The sequence below is a fragment of the Dryobates pubescens genome, chromosome 1 (assembly GCF_014839835.1).
Source record: "Dryobates pubescens isolate bDryPub1 chromosome 1, bDryPub1.pri, whole genome shotgun sequence".
NCBI lineage: Eukaryota > Metazoa > Chordata > Aves > Piciformes > Picidae > Dryobates > Dryobates pubescens.
The window spans coordinates 13,902,680-13,922,629 of NC_071612.1; the positions used below are offsets into that span (position 1 = coordinate 13,902,680).

General features: G+C 44.1%; 1 protein-coding gene across 4 annotated transcripts in view; it reads right to left on the minus strand.

Annotated features, from left to right (window-relative positions):
- Positions 1-3,365: 3,365 nt before the first annotated feature.
- The window catches only part of LEF1 (lymphoid enhancer binding factor 1), a 70,960-nt gene continuing 54,375 nt past the window's right edge, over positions 3,366-19,950 (minus strand). For 2 of the 4 annotated variants that reach the window (XM_054161713.1, XM_054161701.1), the window contains 3 exons: positions 16,462-16,510; positions 15,768-15,808; positions 3,366-3,858 (listed from right to left, as the gene is read on the minus strand). In XM_054161713.1, coding sequence (XP_054017688.1) covers positions 15,774-15,808; positions 16,462-16,510 — 84 coding nt within the window. In that variant the 3' untranslated portion in view covers positions 3,366-3,858; positions 15,768-15,773. The remainder of the gene's footprint in view (positions 3,859-15,767; positions 15,809-16,461; positions 16,511-19,950) is intronic. The other 2 variants (XM_054161706.1, XM_054161692.1) reach the window with 1 other exon arrangement.

Genomic DNA, 19,950 nt, shown 5'->3' on the forward strand with positions numbered 1-19,950 from the left:
GGGTAGGTGCTGACTTCTGCCTAAACTGCACATCAGGAATTTGGGTATCTCTTTAGAGTCTCACCCAGAATAACTTATTTGGTATCAGAAGGATTTAAACCTGGTCTTGCTGCCGGGGTAGCACCATCATCACTAGGTCATTTCTACCAGCTCATCTGTCTCCACTGACAAGCTGACATGATGCAGTGAGGGCCCAGGTCACTTTGCTCTTCCAGTCCCACAGGAACAAATGCTGATTAGCAGTGGGGGGGGCAGGAGCAGACCCTGACCCAGGTCACAGAGGGTATTCCAGGATAGCAGCATTACTCTGTTCCAGGTACTCTCACAGGAGCATCCCAAGCCTTGCATATTGGTCAGCCTTTCCCACAGTTGCTATATGTGAAAAGTCTTTGATCTGTGAATGAGCCCAACACATGGTGCTTGCCCACTACATGTTAACAGGAGAGATGTTATTTTTAGCTCCTGAATTTTTCTCCTCCTCTACTAGAGCTGGAAGACCTTTTGTCTTTAAGAGAGGCAACTGCTCACTGCATAGTGTACTTGGGACAACTTGCTACCATAGGGCTAATGCCTCTGTTGGGAGCATTTCTTTGATTTGTGTGGGTTTTTTGTTTGTTGGGTTGTTTTTTTGCAAAGATTGGTAAGTGGCTTTTTATGTAGCCATTAGAAAGCTAAATGAAGTCATCATGTTTTCAAAAGAACTGTTCTCTTTGGAACATGTCATTTACAGAACTCACTGCAGTAATCCTTGATTTAGAACAATTACTAAAGTACTTGCTTTTTTTTCCTTTTAAAACCAAAGCCAAACCTCAGCCCAAAAAGCAGACAGGTTTCCAGTAAAGGCTGGAATAACTGACTGGAATGGAAATGTAGCCAAGCCTTGCAAACTCCAGTGTGCAGTTGCTGTGCTCTCAGAGGTTTTTTTTTCCCCCTGCCATCTGGGAGTATTCCCTTGCCTCATCACTTGTTCTGCTTTTCTTAAACTATAGTGGGTTTGTTAGGCAATGATTTGGTAGTGGTGGGGCTACAGGAGTGGCTTCTGTGGGAAGCTGCTAGAAGTTTCCCACATAGCTGATAGAGCAAACACCAGCCAGCTCCAAGATGGACCCACCCCTGGTCAAGGCCAAATGCATTAGGAGCAGTGGTAGCACCTCTGGGATAACATATTTAAGAGGAGGGAAAAGTTGCCACACAGCAGAACTTGAAGCCAGAGAGAGGAATGAAAGTATGTGAGAGAAGCAACTCTTCAGACACCAGGGTCAGTCGTGGGAGCAGATGCTTCAGGTGCTGGAGTAGAGATTCCCCTGCGGACTGTGGTGAAGACCATAAGGAGGCAGGCTGTCCCTCTGCAGCCCATGGAAGTTAATGGTGGAGCAGATGTCCTCCTGCAGCCTGTGGAATACCCCACACCACAGCAGGCAGACACCCAGAGGAGGCTGTGACCCTGTGGAAAGTGCATGCTGGAGCAGGCTATTGGCAGGACCTGTGTAGAGAGGAGCCTGTGATACAGCAGGTTTACTGGAAGGACTTGTGACCCCACAGGAAGCCCACACTCTGTTCCTGAAGGACTGCACTCGATGGAAGGGACCCACACTGGAGCAGTTTGAAGAGCTGCAGCCTGTGGAAGGACTCAGGTTGGAGAAGTTTGAGGAGGGTTCTTCTGTGGGAGGGTGTCCCTGCTGGAGCAGGGGGAGAGTGGGAGGAGTCCTCCCTCTGAGGAGGAAGGAGTCACAGAAATGAAGTGTAACTGACCACAGCCCCCATTCCTTGTCCCACCCTTTGCTGCTCAGGGTAGGGAGGAGGCAGAGAAAATGTGGAGTAAAGTTGAGTCTGGGAGGGGTGGGAGGAGGTGTTTGTGAGATCTGGGTTTATTTCTCATTATTGTACTCTGATTTAGTTGGTAATAAATTAAACCATTTCCCCAAGTCTGGTCTGTTTTGCCCAGGATGGTAGCTGGTGGGTGATCTCTCTGTCCTTATCTTGACCCATGGGCCTTTTGTTGTCTTTTCTCTCCCCTGTCCAGCTGAGGAGGGGTAGTGATGGAGCAGCTTTGGTGGGCACCTGACATGCAGCCAGAGTCAACCTCATCACTCGCTGCTAGAAATAAACATTGCAGCAGCTGATAGGCTGGTGGTATGCTTACAGCTGGGTCTGTGTGCAGGGCAGCTGGTTCAAAGGAAGCTGTCTGAGAACATTTTTAATTATGAAATTTCTTACACAACTGAGTTTTAAGGATCTGTTATAAACAATCTGATCACAAAGCTTCCTTAGCAGTAAGTTGTCTGCGTCATGTCCTGCAGCTCAAGCTTAGCTCAGCCCAGTCACACCAAACGAGGCTCAGGAGGTAGAGCACCAGGTATGCTGATCCCATGTGCAGTTCACAGCCCTTGTTTTTCAGTGGTGCTCACAAAGCAGAATGGTTCATCTATGGCTACCAGGGGTGTTGGCTTTTTCCTCCTGAAGAGTTTCAGTAGAAGTTGGGCAGCTGAGTCTGTTTGTCAAAGCTGTGGAACTTCAGTTCCTGAACCAAAGAAGAAAGATGTCAGAGAAGTTGCTGGTAGTGACTGGGGATGGCGGGGGGGGAAGCTTCTACCTTTGAAGGATTCTGGTATAAGCCATTCTTTTAAGCCAGACAATCAACTTGAGTTTTATTACAAAGCTTTTATTAAAAAACAAATGCTCAGCACATTAACTCAAACTGGAATGACAAAACAAAACAAAAGGAAAGAAAACAAACCAAAAAAAGGTTGACAGTATTTTTGGCGAAGGCTGTGCCTTACTCTTTTAAAAAATGGGTACATCAATGCTCATTTCAACAACTGGCATAAAATCCCACTAACAGGCTAACAAAAACAGATACAGATACAGAACAATTGAAGTAATAATTCAAGTGCTGGGCTTTTTACAAGGAGAAGGGCAATGGGTGAGAAGGAGAACTCACTGCAGTCTGATTTACTGGATGTATTGCTTATGCTCACAGCGTAGGTGATGCAAGACTGACGTGTCTACTGACCAGCTGACTGTTGTTACATTTATTTAGTTCTATAGGACACTGTATTATATAGACTGAGAGGCCACTCTTTGTTACAAATAGTTTAACAGAAAAGCCACCTTTTTTTTTTTTTTTGGTTTTTTTTTTCTCCATACTTTTTTTTCCCCTCTGGCAGAAAACAAAACAAAAAGAAAGGGAGAGAGAGGGAAAAAAAAAAAAAAGAAAGAAACAAACAAATAAAAAAAGAATAACCCCTTTTATTTAAAAAGTATTTCAGATCTCTGACACCTGTTTAAAAGCTCATACCTAGTAAAATATACACCAAAGAAATTACAAACTAAAAGTTAAAATATAAAAGCATTCAAGTTTCTTAAAAAAAGCTAAACCAAAAATTGATCCTGTCGCACCATTAAATAACAAGAAGGTCGAGTGTGGCATCCTGGCCCAAGCAAATCCCCTTCCTCGGTGTGCTGTATGGGGCAGCTGTGCTCTAGGTTGTCCTGGTGGCTGAAGCAGGCACAAACAGCCACGCTACTTTGCTGACTTGATATGGACACAGATGAGATGGGGGCTTACGAGTGCAAGACAGAGGTGAAGGCAAAAAAGCTGCCTGCTGACCCAGGAGCTCATTTGCTCTACATATGTCAGGGCTGGACCTTGTGATAGTGAAGGATTTTGGCAGTGATTGTCTTTATGATTCAGTGTCTCTAGCAGTGACATCAGTGAATGACATCCTAGACAGACTCCTTGGGGGTGGTCTGTGTGGATGAAGGACACACCTAGGGTTTAACAAGCTTCCATCTCCAGAAGGGGTCCTGGTGTCGCCGCCTTTGCTTTGCAAGTTGAGAAAGCATTTCTTTTCCCACCTACAGGGAGGGGAGAGAGAGAGAAAGATAAAGACTGTATGAAGGCTTTTTGGTTTTGTTTTAAATCCTTTAAAACAGCTGGTGATGTGTCACTGTAACCATGACACAACTGTAGTAGTGGGATACATGTTTGCAATGTCAAAGCTAAGTGCAGCGTACTGCTACTTGCTGCTGCTTGAAGTTTGCAAGAATATCTATGGAGAGTACTTTGGATTGTAGATAGATCACAGTATCACATTATCACTAAGGTTGGAAGAGACCTCGAGGATCATCGAGTCCAACCTGTCTCCACAGACCTCATGACTAGACCATGGCACCAAGTGCCACGTCCAATCCCCTCTTGAAAACCTCCAGGGATGGTGACTCCGCCACCTCCCCGGGCAGCCCATTGCAATGACTAATGACTCTCTCAGTGAAGAACTTTCTCCTCACCTCGAGCCTAAACTTCCCCTGGTGCAGCTTGGGACTGTGTCCTCTTGTTCTGGTGCTGGTTGCCTGGGAGAAGAGACCAACCCCTTCCTGGCTACATCCACCTTTCAGGTAGCTGTAGAGGGCAATGAGGTGTCCACACCAACTACAAAGGTGGGGTTTAGCTATTTTGACATTCTCCATACTACATAAGTAACTTACACCCTTTTGTAGTGGATTTCATTTGTCTACATTTGACCCAGGTATCTGTTACAAACCCAGACATCCTCAGGTTTTGGTACAACAGGTCAATTAAATGTCTGCTCAGGAGAAATGAAGAAATGCTGCCTTCTGTAAGCTGCTGGGCAGAAGAATGTGGTGGATGAGGCTTGTGTGGACAATGATTGTACCATGCATCCATGTGACTGGGGAGGATTCTTTCCGCTCTTCAGCAGGAAAGGATCATCTTCCAGTTGCCTAAGACCCACAGGCCTCTTACCTTGCAGTAAAGTTCACCAGGATCTTGGAAGGATTTATGTTCTTACAGCATGTCAAAAGGCCAGCAGTGCAAGGCTTATCGGTATTGCTCATTCATAGAGTAATTGATCGTTAGGTAACCCCTATCACCCCTGCCCTTCTGACCGAGACAATTGGGCTATAACAGAGACTCCACCCAAAGACTGTCTAATGAGTCAGGCATTTCTCCACAGACAGACACATGCTCTCCAGTAATGGTCTCAGAATTGTTGGTATCATTAAAAAAAACCCCAACATCTACATTCATCTCTAGGCCTCCAGGCGCTGCTCAGCTGCCAAACAAAGAGACCAATGAGAATGACCAAAATTAGCAGAGGAATGCGGTTTGGTGGAGCAGGTGAGTAACTTCGCACCAGAAGAAACACAAAATGCTTAGTCACACAAAGAAAATACACTGCCACCACCTTGAATCATGCAGGGCAAGACAGCACAAGTTTATGAGGGAATGCTTAAAACCACAAGTCAAACTTGTGTTGGACTAATGCTAATAGACTGCTTGAACCTGTAAGAGCCACACACAGAGTTAAGCTGCAAACGTTGCACCACCAGCAGCAGCAGCATTTAAAGCAGGGCCGTTTGTAACTGGGCCATAACCCCCATCTGCTGCAGCTTACCTGTGAGCCACTGCAGCACAAGGTGTTCTGCCTGTGCTGGTTGAGCACAGCTCCCAAAAAAGGAATTACACAGGATAATGTATTCCAGGGCAGAAAAACTGATTTTGGATCCTTTGCTTTTAGTGAGTGCAAGCTGAGGCCCTAAAAATCTTACTAAAGTTGACTCCTCATCAGAGGCCACCCACGTGATACTGTTTTAGTGGAAAGTTGAGGACAGCGATGAAGTTTAGCTGCAGGCTAAGAAAGGCAGAGAGAAGTATAAATTTCTGCCACACTGTCCTGTATAGCTTTAATTTGAAGGGTGCTCTCCCCTTCCCTAAATACCACCATCCCTGATACATAATGAAAAATTCTCACCTACTGCTGGTAGCCACAAAAGGAGATTTAAAGCCACTGTGGCCTCTTAAACAGCACAGCTGAAAGTCCACTGGCAAAGCAGTGGTTTCGACAGAGGTGGTCTATATTGACTAATTCAGTTCCTATTTCCTCGTAAAACCAGCCCAAGTCCCAACTAAAAAAAGGCTTTTGAGCTTCCTGCTCCCTTTTTTTTTTGGTGTGTTATAAAGTAGCACAGTGCTCCATAACACATGCAGATCAAAGCGCTGTGAAGGGCTCTACCTTTCCAAGGAGCACGGAAGAGAGGCCAAGCAAACAGCGGAGGAACACTGGGGAGAGCACCCTGCAGCTTTATATTTATTTTGTGCCTTTTCATCCCGGATTTTCAAAGGTTTGGTCCAGGTTGCTCTTCCTGGGAAGGTTTTCCTCTCAGTCTTACATGAAAACATTCAGCTTCCTGTTGAGGAATGGCCCTGAGGCGCCAGGCCAGTAGTTCACAGCAGTCTGATACAAGCACTGTGATTCAGAGCTACTCCCCATTACCAGCCAGGAATGTCTACTTCTCCGAAGGAAATGAAATGCTCTTCTGTTGAGATGATTCCCTGCCTCCTCCCCCCTTCCCTTACCAGCAAGCTGTCTTTGAAGTCAGGAGGTTAAAATAACGACCGTGGCCTTGCTCTGGCCCTCAGCTTTTCCAAACAGTGGCCACCACGCCACTTTCTCAATCCAAAAGCAGCTTTGACAGGACCTGTCTCTTCTCCACAGACTCCCTCAGCACCTCATCATACCCAGTAGAGAGGCTGCAGATAACGACTGCAGTTCTGCAAGGGAGCAGGCAGAGGGAAGCCCCCCCCAATATTTTTATTCCTAAGTGAATGCTGCAGCAGCTGTCCTGAGAACAGTACCTGGAACCCAGCCTTTCCCCAGCTGCACTTGAAGACTCCATGCTGGAAACTATTCCTGCTGCTGATAAACCAATACCTAAAACCCAGGAGTGACGATGGTGCTGCCTTACAGACACAAAACAGGTCAAATCAGGATTCTTTTCAAGAAACCACAGGCATGTGCTAAGGAGACTGAAGACTTCCCACATCTAAGGCTTCACTGGGGGGCTGTAGCTGAAGTCTGGCCAAGCGAGGCATGCCCTAGCAAAGCCCAATCCACAAATGAAGTCGGTGCAATCAAAGGCTGCAATTACAGCTCCCTGGCTGTGGTTAGGCTTCAAAGAAAGTGCTGCAAGTCACATTTTACATATGTGAAGTCTTGAGCCCCAGCCACAATAGGAGGCACTGTCTGTGCCATTTTCAGTGTACATCTGACTGCAGGAGGAAAGGAAATAAAAAAAACCCACCTCGAGTGAAACAGACATAAAATTCAGCAGCAGTTCAGTGTATAAAGAAAAGCCTTACTACTGAAGTGATAGAACTGTATTTCAGGAATCACTACAGCAAAACTACAGCTCAACAGCTGAGGCCAAGAGCCTCGGAGGGGGAACAGAAGTCCTCCCCACGCTTGGGAATGAGGTGGATTGAAGGGTGGGTCCTTGTGCTCCTCCTCCAGTTTTTAACTCATCTCCATTTTGCTGGAACAAAGGAGAGGATTATGCAGCTTCATTCAGGTCAAGCTAATCAGAAGAGGTTATGGACAAAAATCCAGAGTGTCTGGATCGGTACAGGAGTAAGCACAGAGCAGAAGAGACAGCTCACCCTTCACAGAAAGCAAGGGAAAGTAAAAAATTTAAACGGGGTGCTTCCCCCCCCCCCTTTTTTTTTTAACACCTTCCCCCACCATAGGCTGTTTTCATACAGTTGTAAGAAGAAAAAAAGACAACACATAATAGCAGTTACAGGTATTCTTAAAACCTCAGTCTCCAGTCCAGGCTTTTAATCCAGTATTTCAAACAACATGGCAAGCTCAGAGACCTGGCAGCTCCAGCTTGTTCACCTTACTGCCAGGGTTTAGCCAATACTCCAGAACTTGGGTATGCAAAACCGGGTCCTTATTTATCTGAAAGGTTCATGATGGTTGTGAAGCCCCTTTGTATTTTCTTTAGCAGCAGAGCTGGGGAAGAGTTTCAGGCGCAAGCAGATACTATGCTAGTACTGCAATCTGCTCCTCTTCCTGCCCAGCTGTGCCATGGTTTGTGGGGTTAGCCTGAACCAGATCCTAGAAATGTTTAGGGAAAACAGAAACAAACACTTCACAACCTTTGTTGTTTCTAAACAAAAAGCCCCACCTCCCAACAAAACCCCAGCCATTTTAGTAATCCAATTTGCTGCAGGGTCCCACAAGCTGTTACAGCTCATGGATGGGGGATCTATGTGAGATGTGAAAAAGCCCTCTCTGCGAGAGCAGAGAAAACCTTTCAAGATGCCTTCTTTTTTTCCCCCAAAGAAACTGCATAAAATTGTATCCTAAACCTGTAACAGATACTGCCCTGCTGAAACTATGTCAGGGGTAATTTTCTTGTTTCCCTGCTCCCCCAGCATTGCTGCTGTTAACCTCAGCGCATTGCTGGTAACTGTGAGCCAAGTCTTCAGCAACGAATTACCCACTGGTGTTTTTAGATGCCCTGAAGCAGCTACCCCTGAAAAATACCTCTCCCTTGACTTATAGGTGGGGTCTGATGTCCTAACTTCTGTCCTCTCAGTTTGGCCTAAGCTAGAGGTATTAGGTAAAGAGCAGGAATAGCCTCCCTTCCATGAGAGACCTCTTCCAGAGCTGTTAGCGTCAGCACGGGAAGCGCTCAGGTATTTTAGGGCTCCCACTCTGTGCAGCTGAAGTCAGCGATGCCAAAGCAGGTGTGGTTCTTATCAAAGGCCCCTGGTGTGGGCAGCATGAAACTAGAAGCTCTATCACTGTGCTACAATCTTCAAAATGATTGTACTGGAAGACCCACAGCATGTTTTTCCTGTTGAAGGTGGGAGGAGAGAGGTTTCATGTTTATAATCAAAACCAGGTTACCTCTAGGCAGCCATCTCTAGCAGCTTCTTAAAGAGGAGTAATAGAGTAAAAGACATGTGCAAAAGAGGAAGAAACGGGCTCGTCCTCTTTTTTTGTATCTTTATGGCATATAATAAATATTCAGAACCCTGCTTTAAAAAAATATTTTATAGGCCAAGAGCTGGGAAGCAAGATGCATCTGTTTTGAAGTAGCAGTTCCAGTGCCCTTAGTTTTCACCTGCTGTAACAGAAAAGACATGAGGAACTGGTAAAGTGTTCAGTGAAAATTCTTTCAAAGGAAAGAAATGAGAGAGGGAACCCTTCCGTTGTGTATCACCTTTTCTGTCACAATTTAACACAGCTTAGAATTTACACTGTGCTTTGAAAGAGGATGTCCACATGTCAATCTTCCAGCACATGGAATAATTTAAACAGTTGCAACTCATGGCAAGTCAGATGTAACCCGAGTATCTTTTTGAGCTTCACCAACTTTTCTGCACACATGCATCCCCAGAGCAACACTGCCAGTGGAAGAGAGCAGTGCACAGAAACCACCTCAGAACTCAAACCACACCAACTTCACTTTGATGCAATTAAGTCACCTCAGCAGAAAAAGCTCTGCTGGTCTGAAATACACAACAGGAGGTTTGTGTATCTCGAAAGGCACACATACAGGAAAAAACCAAAGTACTCAACAAAACACAGTCTTACCTACTCTTGAGGCAAAGACACTCTCCATAAAACTAATTATATGTAATTATTTTGGCAAACAAACAACATTTTACCTTGTGTAATTTCAGGTATCCCAGAGACGAGGGACAGAGGGCTCTCAGAACTCCTGAATTATTATTATTTGATTATTATTATTGAGCTTAATATTCACAAGGCAACATGTACCTTACTTTTGCAAGGAGGAAGCCGCTTCAGAAATTATGTCTCTGCTCAATTAAGCCTCCTGAGTTCTCTTACTCCCTGATCCCACTTTACTGCTGCCTATATCAAAACACCAATTCAGAGAGATGGTACCTGGCACCATTTCCCTCATTGCACCTAACTACATACTGTACCTCAACAGCACCTTCACTGCTGGAACCAGTGGCATAAAGCTAGTGTCCTGAAAGGTGATGCTAAAACCTATACTAACTAGTTGCCAGTCACATGTTCAGCTGGCTAGACTCTGGTTCTTCAGCTGGCCCTGCTGTGAGCTTCCTTCCTTGTACAGCTTTCCAATCTGCACACTTGGAAAGCTGTTTATATGGCACAGTCTTAACCTGGATAAAGATTTCTACCCTGCAAGGACTTCTGTCCTTACAGGATAGAAATTTAAAAGATGGCTTGCATAAAGGCTAGAAGTAGATGAGTGAGGAACTGAGAGGTATGAGAAGGTTGGTTCTATTAGCAGTGACTTTGGAAACATCAGATGTAGGCTTTTAGCTTTTTGTCTTCAGGATGGCTGGGTTTGCATTCAGAAGACCTCTTCAATCTGAATGTCACTTCTAAAGTCAGAGGCAGGCAGAAACAAAGTGGTAGGAGTTTGCTAAGCTTTGACAGAACAGCATTTGAATATGGTTCTGTTGAAATTAGAGGACAGATTTCACCCAAGCTTAGTCTCCAGAAACAAATGGGGAAGGCCTTGACAATGTAAGAACGACGTGCTCTCCAGCTGTTCAGGAATACAGAATCAGTTTCTCATTTGGAACATTTTCATGTAAAGTGAAAATGCAGTACTAAAAGCTGGAACAGCAATACAGAACCAAGACAAACACTACGATGTTGAGGTTTCCTTCCAGGTGGGAATGAAATCACATTTCAAACCCTTACATTTTCTTCATGGAACAGTTTGTTTCTACAGAGGTTTTCTCATAACCCTAGCATTCTCAGTCTGGTGGCAAGTTTATAAATCTGCTAAAACACACCATTTTCATCCAGAGAAGAATGGTGGTCAACTCCCTGTCCCCACCCTATCCCACAGGAAGTGTTAGAACAATAGTTGTTCCCACTGTTCCTTCATCCTAGCCCAAGCTGCCTACTGCTGACACCTCAGAAGTGAGACAATATGGGCTGGGCTGTAAGTGTGGCTGAGTTCAAGCATCATCAGGCGCCTCCAACTTCACAGCAGCATCTGCAACCTGAGCATCTCTGATAAAATAAATGGGTTCTAGATGCTCACCTGTGGCATTATCTGCTGGTTCCCTTTGTCAGTGTCAGTTTAAAACATGAAATGCTGAAGGTCAGCTTTACAGCTGACCTCACCACACCCTTTGGTTGCAAAACCCTAATGTTTTGTAAATACTGACAAAATGCTCTTGCTTCCCTCCTCCCACATCCATGTTGATTGTCTACTTCTATTTAGAAAACCTACACTTGGCCCTACCCTCACTTACCCTCATCCCTCACAGAATCTCTGATTGCACCCAAAATAGCTTTCTATACCCTTCCTTCCTTCCTTCCCTCCTGCATTTCACAAGGCTCCTCGCCAGGCTGTTAAAGGGAACTGGAGAACCCGGTGTGCTCTGCTGCATCTCTCCCAGCAGGTGTCAGTGCCCTTCTGTACCTGCCACCTAAACAGGAGGCAGCTTTTCTTCAGGTTTGCTCTTTTGACGTTTCTCTTGATGTCAGAGATCCTGAGAGGAGGTTTTCCATCTTTCACCCCGGTGAGACCAGTTTTAGGTCAGAATTAAGTTTTAGGAAGGAATCTGTCTGAGGGCTACACTTCTTAACTTTGGAAATGTCTATGCCTGTCTGAAAAAGCCTGAAGTTAGCAAAAGTATTCAATAAAATAAATGTTTCAGTCCAGCAAATTCTCTTCTGTTCATTCTGTGCCTCTTGCCTGTGCTGACGGCCAACATTCACAGGCAAAATAAGGAAATGCGTCACACAGGAAACGCAAACTTAAAAGCAAATCAGGACAAGTCTCTGCATTACCATCACCACACAAATGCTCACACAGGCCAACTGCAAGTTATGTTTAACATTTCTGTGCAGTCAGTGGGAATAGAAAAGGATGGAGCAGTTGTTTCTTTTTCAACTACTCCAGCAGCAATTTCCAGAGCACTGGGCAAGACAGGTTAGAAGATGTGCCCGAGAAAGCAAGGCACCACATCCTCTTGGCATCTCCTTTCTACCATACTGGCCAGAAACCCCTGGGTAGCCATGACCACAGTCATCAGACAGCTCTTTTCCACAGTACTCTGGCTGTAGAGTGGTCCCCTTCTTAGTCTGCTTTCGCCTCACTCCATTTTATTTCTAAGTAATAAGGAAAACATAACCCGGTCACAGATTATTTGTTATAGCACCATCCAAAAATCAGTTCTGCACCGAATTTTGGCTCTGATTTCCATGTAGGAAGTCTGAAAGGTTATTGATACATCATTGTTTAAACAGTGTTAATCTGATGCTTTTAAGTTCTTCTGATTGTAAACCAGTATTAGTCAAGTTTTCTCATTTTTGAAAGCTTTCCTAATCTAAATGCAAATTGTTATGAAATTTTGCAAGCCCCAAATACACTTCTCACAGGTTCTCAAACGCCTATTAAGCTTCTCTATCACCCTTTCTAGCCCTTGAAGATATGCCAAAACACAATGTTAAATTATGTAGCTTGTGAAGACTTCCCAGTTGCATCCTGCCATATGTCAAATGATGTGCCTTTTGTACATTGCAAGCCATGAGAAGTTAACTATTGCCATGTTGTGGAACAATTGGCACTGATTTTTGTCAGTACCCTTCTGTTTCCTTCCTGATCTAAAAATACTTGTGAGATGATAGAGAACAGCTTTTGGGTTGTTTGTTTCTTCTTTCCTTTTTCCTTCTTTTTTTTTTTTTTTTTTTTCTTTCTTTTTTCTTTCAAAAGTCAAATTGTGTAGGACATCAGAAATCCCCACTTTGGACACAGAATAGCTTCCATTTACAAGTCTTCTAGAAGGCTGTGCTAAAAGTAACAAGAAAATACCCACCGTTCTGAAAGGTGCTTAACACCCAATCTCTACATTGTCCTTAATCTTAGTTTTCCTCTTTTCCCCTTCCCTGCTGGCCTCTCCCAAATCTTTTGGCATTATCAGGTCTAATGCCACTCTCTTAATTTCCAAAGGGAAGAATAAAACCAAGTTATTTCCTCAACACATAAAAAGTTATTTCAAACATTGTTTTGGGCTGTGTCAGCTGAAGACAAAGTCCTGCTTGGGAAGAGTTACTTAGCCGTATTTTGGAGTACCCCAGGGTAAACTGGCAAATTATTTAGCAGTACCAAGTCACAGTATTCCTAAAGCACTCTAATATTCCAGTGTTCTACAAACTGGCCATTCAGCAGGCTGAAGGAGATCATGGAACTCATCCAAATCCTAAGCAGTGAAGCCTTAGGAAGCCTGCTGCTGTGTACAATACTGGGAAGAAGAGCAACTTAATGCTGCCACCTTGACTTTGCTGCTCAATTGATGTCCAGGCCAAAAAGCAAGTTAGAGGTCCACCTTAACAATCAGTTCTGTATTGAATTGTTCATAGATCAAAACCAAACACCCCCCCCCCCCCCCCCCCCCCCAAAAAAAACCCTCACTAAAAAACCATGCCCCAAACTTTCACAGTATCTTAAATAATTTCTGTTTGCATGTCTCTTCCGTTACTTTCCTCAGAACATCCCACCATGCAAGCCTCCCACCATTTCATCCTTCTCACTTACATCACTGTAATTGCACCCTGCCTCATCTCCTTTGTGCTGATCTTGAGATTCTTTCTTTGGTCTTGCCACCTACTCATTTCTGATTCTTCTCAGATAACAGAATGCTTGTCTCCTTCCCAGACCTCCCACCCTCCTTCCCCCTCTTCCTTGCACCATCCCTACGAGTAAGAAGGCTGGTGTTTTCCTGTCTTCAAGAGCTCTTTGTGGCACTCACTGAGAGGCATTCCCAAACTTATTATCTCCATCCAGTAAAAACTACAACAGCTCTGCTGTGGGCCTGCTAAGATATTATGCTTGTGGGCAAAACATTCTTTGGATTAGGCTTGGAAAGGGCAAGACTCTTAACCTTCAGAAGTTTGCTTTGAAGTCTGGCTCATTCAGGTTCCCTAAATCATTCTGTGCATTTACTTCCAGCTAGAGCACATCTGTACATCTCCAGTGGAGAGCATTCACTTGGCATGCAACGTTTAGTGAGGCTGCCTTCATGTGCATATATGGAGTCAACAGCGCACTCCTCCTCCAGTGGAAGAAGATACCTACTATTCTCATCCTCTCTGCTACAAAATGCATAAGGACACAGAGACAAGTATTACCAACAGTTTCCATGCTGTTACAGGGAAGGAAAGAAGGAAGTGGTGTAGAGTAGAAGAGAACATACTCAGAACGTTCACCCTCTTCTATGGAAAATGAAAACACAGAAATGCCAACAAAAATAGTTCAATGTAGGCAAGACAGTCAGCCTTAGACTGCAAAGCCTCCAAGAAACCAACTACCTCCTGTTTTTTAACTGTCATTGGAACCTTAGTTTCATTCCAATCCCTGTTGAGTGCTCTGCATCAATTCAGGTAAAATTGTGTGGTTTGCTTACTAGTCCTGTGTTAACATCAATAGGATCATAAGATCACAGGATGTTAAGGGTTGGAAGGGACCTTTGAATATGATGAAGTTCAACCCCCTTGCCAGAGCAGAACCATAGAATCTAGCACAGGTTGCACAGAAACACATCCAGATGGGTCTTGAAAGTCTCCATAGAAGAAGACTCCACAACAGTCATTGGAAAAATACAACAGTCACAAACCTGGGCAACCAAGCTGAAATATCAGTTGTAAAACTGAAGTTTAAAGCACTTGCTTGCTTTTTTTTTGTTTTGTTTGAAAAATAGGTGTAGCAGTTATGGCAGTCAGTGTAACCAATGCTACTTTCCAGCTACATTTGTTGTGTAGGCTACAGAACTCCAGCGCTGCAATCCACATCCCAAATCAGCATGACTCAGGCATCCTGCAAAGGGCAAGACTTGTTTGTTTGACTGAAGAACTTCTGCTTAGCAGGAAGGAAAGAGCGAGCGCACATTTTACCTTTCCACTTTCCTTCAGCTTTATAAACCCCCACTCCAAAGTTTTAAGCCCAACCACATTTAGAGTAACCAGCATAATGGCTAACCAGCATAACAGCACAACCACAGAAGCTTGAATCATGCTGACTGATGACTGACACGCTGCACGGTGCAAACTTAACAGGCCGCAAGTCCCAGCAGATTGGAGGGCCAACAGGAGGATGCTTTGCTGACCAGTCTGAAGGGCTCATGTGGCCAAATGAGGCAGAGGGAGAGGGGATACAGAGCCCATTTCTGTTATAATGCACAGGTGAGTTTAGAAAGTGTTATTTTTTCAGACAGTATAGAAGCAACTCTTATGTCAGATGAATGGCATTCCTGCTGGAAAACATATCACACAGAGGACCAGCCTTCCAACACAAACACTGGGAGAAATGAGCAGCTCCTGTGGTACTGTGTGCACTGATAAGCAGACTAGATGGTGTTACTGGCTATGTGTAATCACCAGGCATCCCACCTTCTCCACAGATGATATGATATGAAGAGGGAAAACACACACTGGAAATACAAGAACAACAAAAACACCCAGCCCACACCACTGTACAGCCAGGGGAGGAGTTCTTGCTTTAGCTGCACTACAGGCCCATTTTCTTAGTGGATGTTTTGTTAGTATACAGGTGAATAAATTCCAAAGGAGGGTTCCCAGCCAGCATCTTGTAGATGTCAGCACATAAAAATCTACTCCAGAGCCAGCTTCTAACCTGCTCCGATGAACTGTGACAGTCTGCTGGCTGGGAGGGTTTGCACTGTGTGATAAACCCATCCTTGTGCGTCGCAGGCAGACTTGCAGCGAGCCAGTGAGGCTTTGAAAATATTAAGTAGGGAGAAATGGTGGACACCTAATAGATAGCCGGTATAAAAACCATCAGTAGTCAAAGTAACATTAGCTTTGGGATGTGATACTTCTGCAATTTTTTGCTAAATTCATATCATGGCATAAAATTTATAAGAAAGCTTACTTCACAATTCAGTTTTATCACCAGGAAAGCTTTAGAGATGTTCTTACCATGCTTCAGATGTAGGCAGCTGTCATTCTGGGACCTGTACCTGTAGAAGATTGTTTTCCTTTAACAAATTTCTCTCACAGCGTTTTTTTTGCACATTCCAAATAAGTTTGTCTGCTACAGCATTACATGGAATTTTTGGTGTGGTTTTGTTGTTTTGTTGTTTGGGGTTTCTTATGGTTCTTATACCAGCCATTTTGGGTTGAGGAAAACAGGGTATCACTTTGCGTATCTTTGACAGGCAAAGAGGAGACCTCACTGATGCTTTTAGCCAACCTACCAGACAGCTGTTAGTGTACACAGAGATGTAAAATGCAGTGCTTAAAAATACGGTGCTTACAAAAAAAGGTCAGTGTAAAGTTTCCAGTGTCCAATAATCCCACACAGTATCTGAGTTATAGTCTAAGGATGATGCAACATCGATTCGGCAGGAGAGCCAAGGTAAAGCAGGACAGTAATTGCAGCAATGTGTAAGTTCAGCCAGAGATACTGATGCAGTTGGGACTGCTGTTCTGAGAGGTGCAAAGAGAAAGGAAATGTATTGCATTCGAATGTATTGCTTGCATTCAAAGTGAAGTATCTTATGATGTCTATCAGAAGCAAGTGTTACGAGGAAAGCATGTAAAAATTAGATAGAGCAGGCCCTGCTTTCTGAAATACACCTGAGGTGGATGGCAAGGGTTGGTCATGGCCTACCTGATGCTGATTCCTGCAACTTTTCTCTCTTCCTCTTCTTTTTCTTCCCCTGAAAAAGAGGCAAGTTCACCACATCATCAGCTAGATTATACCATACAGAGAACTTTTTTTGTTACTCCCTGACCTCACAACACAGAAATTAAAACCATCTGGACGCTGAGAAAGTGGTGTGGAAAAAAAGCCCAATTGTTCTCAGACTTACCTAAAACCTTTTCTAACCTACTTCCAACTGTTCCAATGGTAACAAGGTTTGCTCTCAGCATCCATGGAGAAATAAGCACATGAGCAATACAAGTTCTTATATCCATATGGAATTACCATTTCTGGCAGTTTTTCAACAGTGGCAGCCGCAAGCATCTAAAAGCCTTCTCACACTTAATAATCTGATGACACGTATGTTGATATCATAATTTATGGCTCTTACAGGAACTCTTCACACATTCAGTCGTACATGGCAACAGCAGACAGGGTGTTGAAAGTACCTAGGACAAGCATGACTTGTCCCCAGGGTACAAACCAGCCAACTGAAACTGTTCTGATAACGCTTGTACAAAGCCAAGTCCCACGTGGCTGTGCCCAGAGCACGTGCTGTGCAACCATCCAAATGCAGACTGCTGTACAGCAGAGCACCCTCAGCATGGCTGAGGTGCACGGCAGAAGTGGAGGCCTGGCAGCTGTCTTTCTTGGACACCACACTGGCAGTAGTGTGCCAGAGCAGGCTCATTGTGCCAACCCACAGCCTCAGCCCTCTCCTGCACCCCCATCTATGGAAAAGGCCAGAGCTCCTGGTTCGCACAGTCGGTCAGGAAATGAAAGGTCAGCTTAGACCCACAATTTTAAACCTCAGTCATCTTGCATCACCCTAATTACCACCTTGGTATTCCTCCATATGACTTCTCTTTATTGTCCTGCACTGTCAGTCTATGCTATTTTTCTTTTCTTTTCTTTTTTTTTTTAAAGAGAAAAGTCATATCCATTTATATTTTAAAGAAGCCTTCAAGCTGCCAGGACAAGGCCTAACAGTGCACTGATGGACAGCAACTGAGGGCTCCAAATACAGGTTATGGTGAAGCTGTGTCAGATGAATTTAAGCAGGCCCTGTCTGCTCTGACAGTCTGGGCCTGCCTGACTCTTAAGCTCCTGTCCTTATTTATCCTGAAGCTGGCAACAGAGCTGGACAATGCCTTTTACGTGAGCTTCCAAAGATGGGTCCAATAAAGGAGATTTCCAGGGTGCTGGGAAACTCAGAGTGATGTGCTTCATCACTGAGGCACCAAGGCACTGCTTCTTTACAGAGGGAAGTGCGTTAGTGCTGATGTTAACATGGAAAAGTCATGGGAGGAACTTTGTTTTATTGCCTATGGCAGGCTGGCTTCAAGTGTTAAAGCATACTGGAAGCTGAGATCCATCTATGAGATACCAGAGGCGGACAAACAGAAGGAAAAGGCTGGCCTGAGAACTAGCTGTCGGCGTTCCCAGATAAGGTAGCTTCCTACAATTTCAGCACACACAGACAGCATGACATTATGAAACCATTGTGTTTCTCCTATCACACAACTTAGCAGGACTACTTTGGTTGTCAGTAATAAACACATCACGAACCCCACACAGATGCTCTCAACAGTTGAACAGCAACAAGTGACATTTTCTTGACATTTCTTAAATTGTGAATAATCAGGCAAATCAAAACAGAAAATTCAAGCCAAATAGGCCATATTTTATAATTGTACTGAAAACTCAGCCTCATGAAACAGGAAAGTCACCCCTAGGTCACTTCCAACTAGCAAAATACTGCAGTAATATCGGTTCTAAATCAATACACTTTCTTTTTTTCTTTTTTTCTTTTTTTTTTTTTTGTGTCTGCTCAAGTCATTAAAAAATGAGGAGAAAGAAGGCAAAACAAAGCTGGCATATAACTGAAAAGGTTTCAGTGGTATCCTGTGCTCTACTACGATCACCTTACCACCACTGCAACAAACACCTGCATTCCTGGTGAGGGAGCGAGGAGAACTGAAAAGGAAGCTAGCAGAGCATTGTAACATACAGGACTGGAGTATGTCAGAGCTGTACTTCCACACAGGATGTAGGTTGGAAGCACATCAAAGAGAGAATTCTTACGTGCCACCTTACACACTCCAAATGTCTATCAAGGCATTTAAGAAACTCCAGCTCCATTTCTTGCGCTGTATGGTAGAAGGCTGCGGCAGAACACATAAGGTTCTCAAAGTCAACATGACCAAGTGCCACAGAACAATCTCAAAGGCTGATGTCCATTAAGTGTGAGACAACAAGGCTCCCAAGTGGTTTGATTCTCCAAGCAAGTAAGCTGAAGGCAATTGAAATCCCTTTGTTTTCTGGGAGTGTATCACCAAGGCCTTAAATGTTCCCAGGTGTATTGCAAGACAGCTCTGCTAACATGGCCTGGTTACTGGAAAAAACCCTACCTGCACAGGGTCAGGACAGCTCATCTGCTAGGAAAGATGACTGTATAAAACAGGCAGGAACAAGCTGCTGGGGCTTAGGCTGGTGTCTGTGCTTACACAACTGGGCATGGACGTCAGCAAGGCCAAGGAATTTACTTCAGAGATGATCACATAGTTTCTGTGTCTATGCCAAAGATCTCTGTAAGAGATTCTAGCTTACAATGAAAATTTTGTTTAAGCTGAACAGTGGCTGTGATGGATTGGAAATGTGGGGTATTTCCAAAGCTTCAGTTAACACTGTATTCAGGTGCTGTCCACAAGACATCACTAAAGTAGAGAAATACTACTGTCCACCTGATACAGATGGAAAACTGAGCCAGAGAGAGCATGTACGCTTCCTATCATAGTAAATAACACCATGGATGATGGAGGAGTAAAAAGGAACCCAGATCTCAGGCTAGGATCAGTTTCCTAGGACTGCAGGTTGTGAGTTTCATAACATAAGGTATGACTACACTGACAGCTCATTGTAAGCACAACAATGTAATTGTGCAGTGCAAGCTGTACAACCTGCTATTAATGCTTGTTTGATGTTTAATTATAATGGTGAGAAAACTTCTCAGCTTCACCAAATTGTAGAAAGCAGGATCTATCATGAAGTTTACTTATACAAATGGCAGGCTTTACTGCAGAGGTGGACCATTCTGAATTACTTTCAGCTAAAGTTCACTTTGCGTTGAGACTATCAGTTCTCAGGAAAGAGAGGCACCCCTCTTTAGCTCAGCTCTAAGGAACACTTCTGGATAGTGAGTGATTGAATAGAAAATTATGTACAGCAAAACCTAAGTTTTCAGACTTGAAAAACAGAAGTCCTAGAAAAACAACACTCACCACGTTAAATTTTTCCTCTCAAAAACAGCCACCTTCCTAAGAAGCATCTCAACAACAACAACAAAATGCCAAGTTTTTCTAGGTGCCTGACACACAAACAAACATGAAGACTATATTCTAAGTTTGCTCACCATCCCTCCATCCAGAACATTCCACAAGTTAAAGAGAAAAAGGA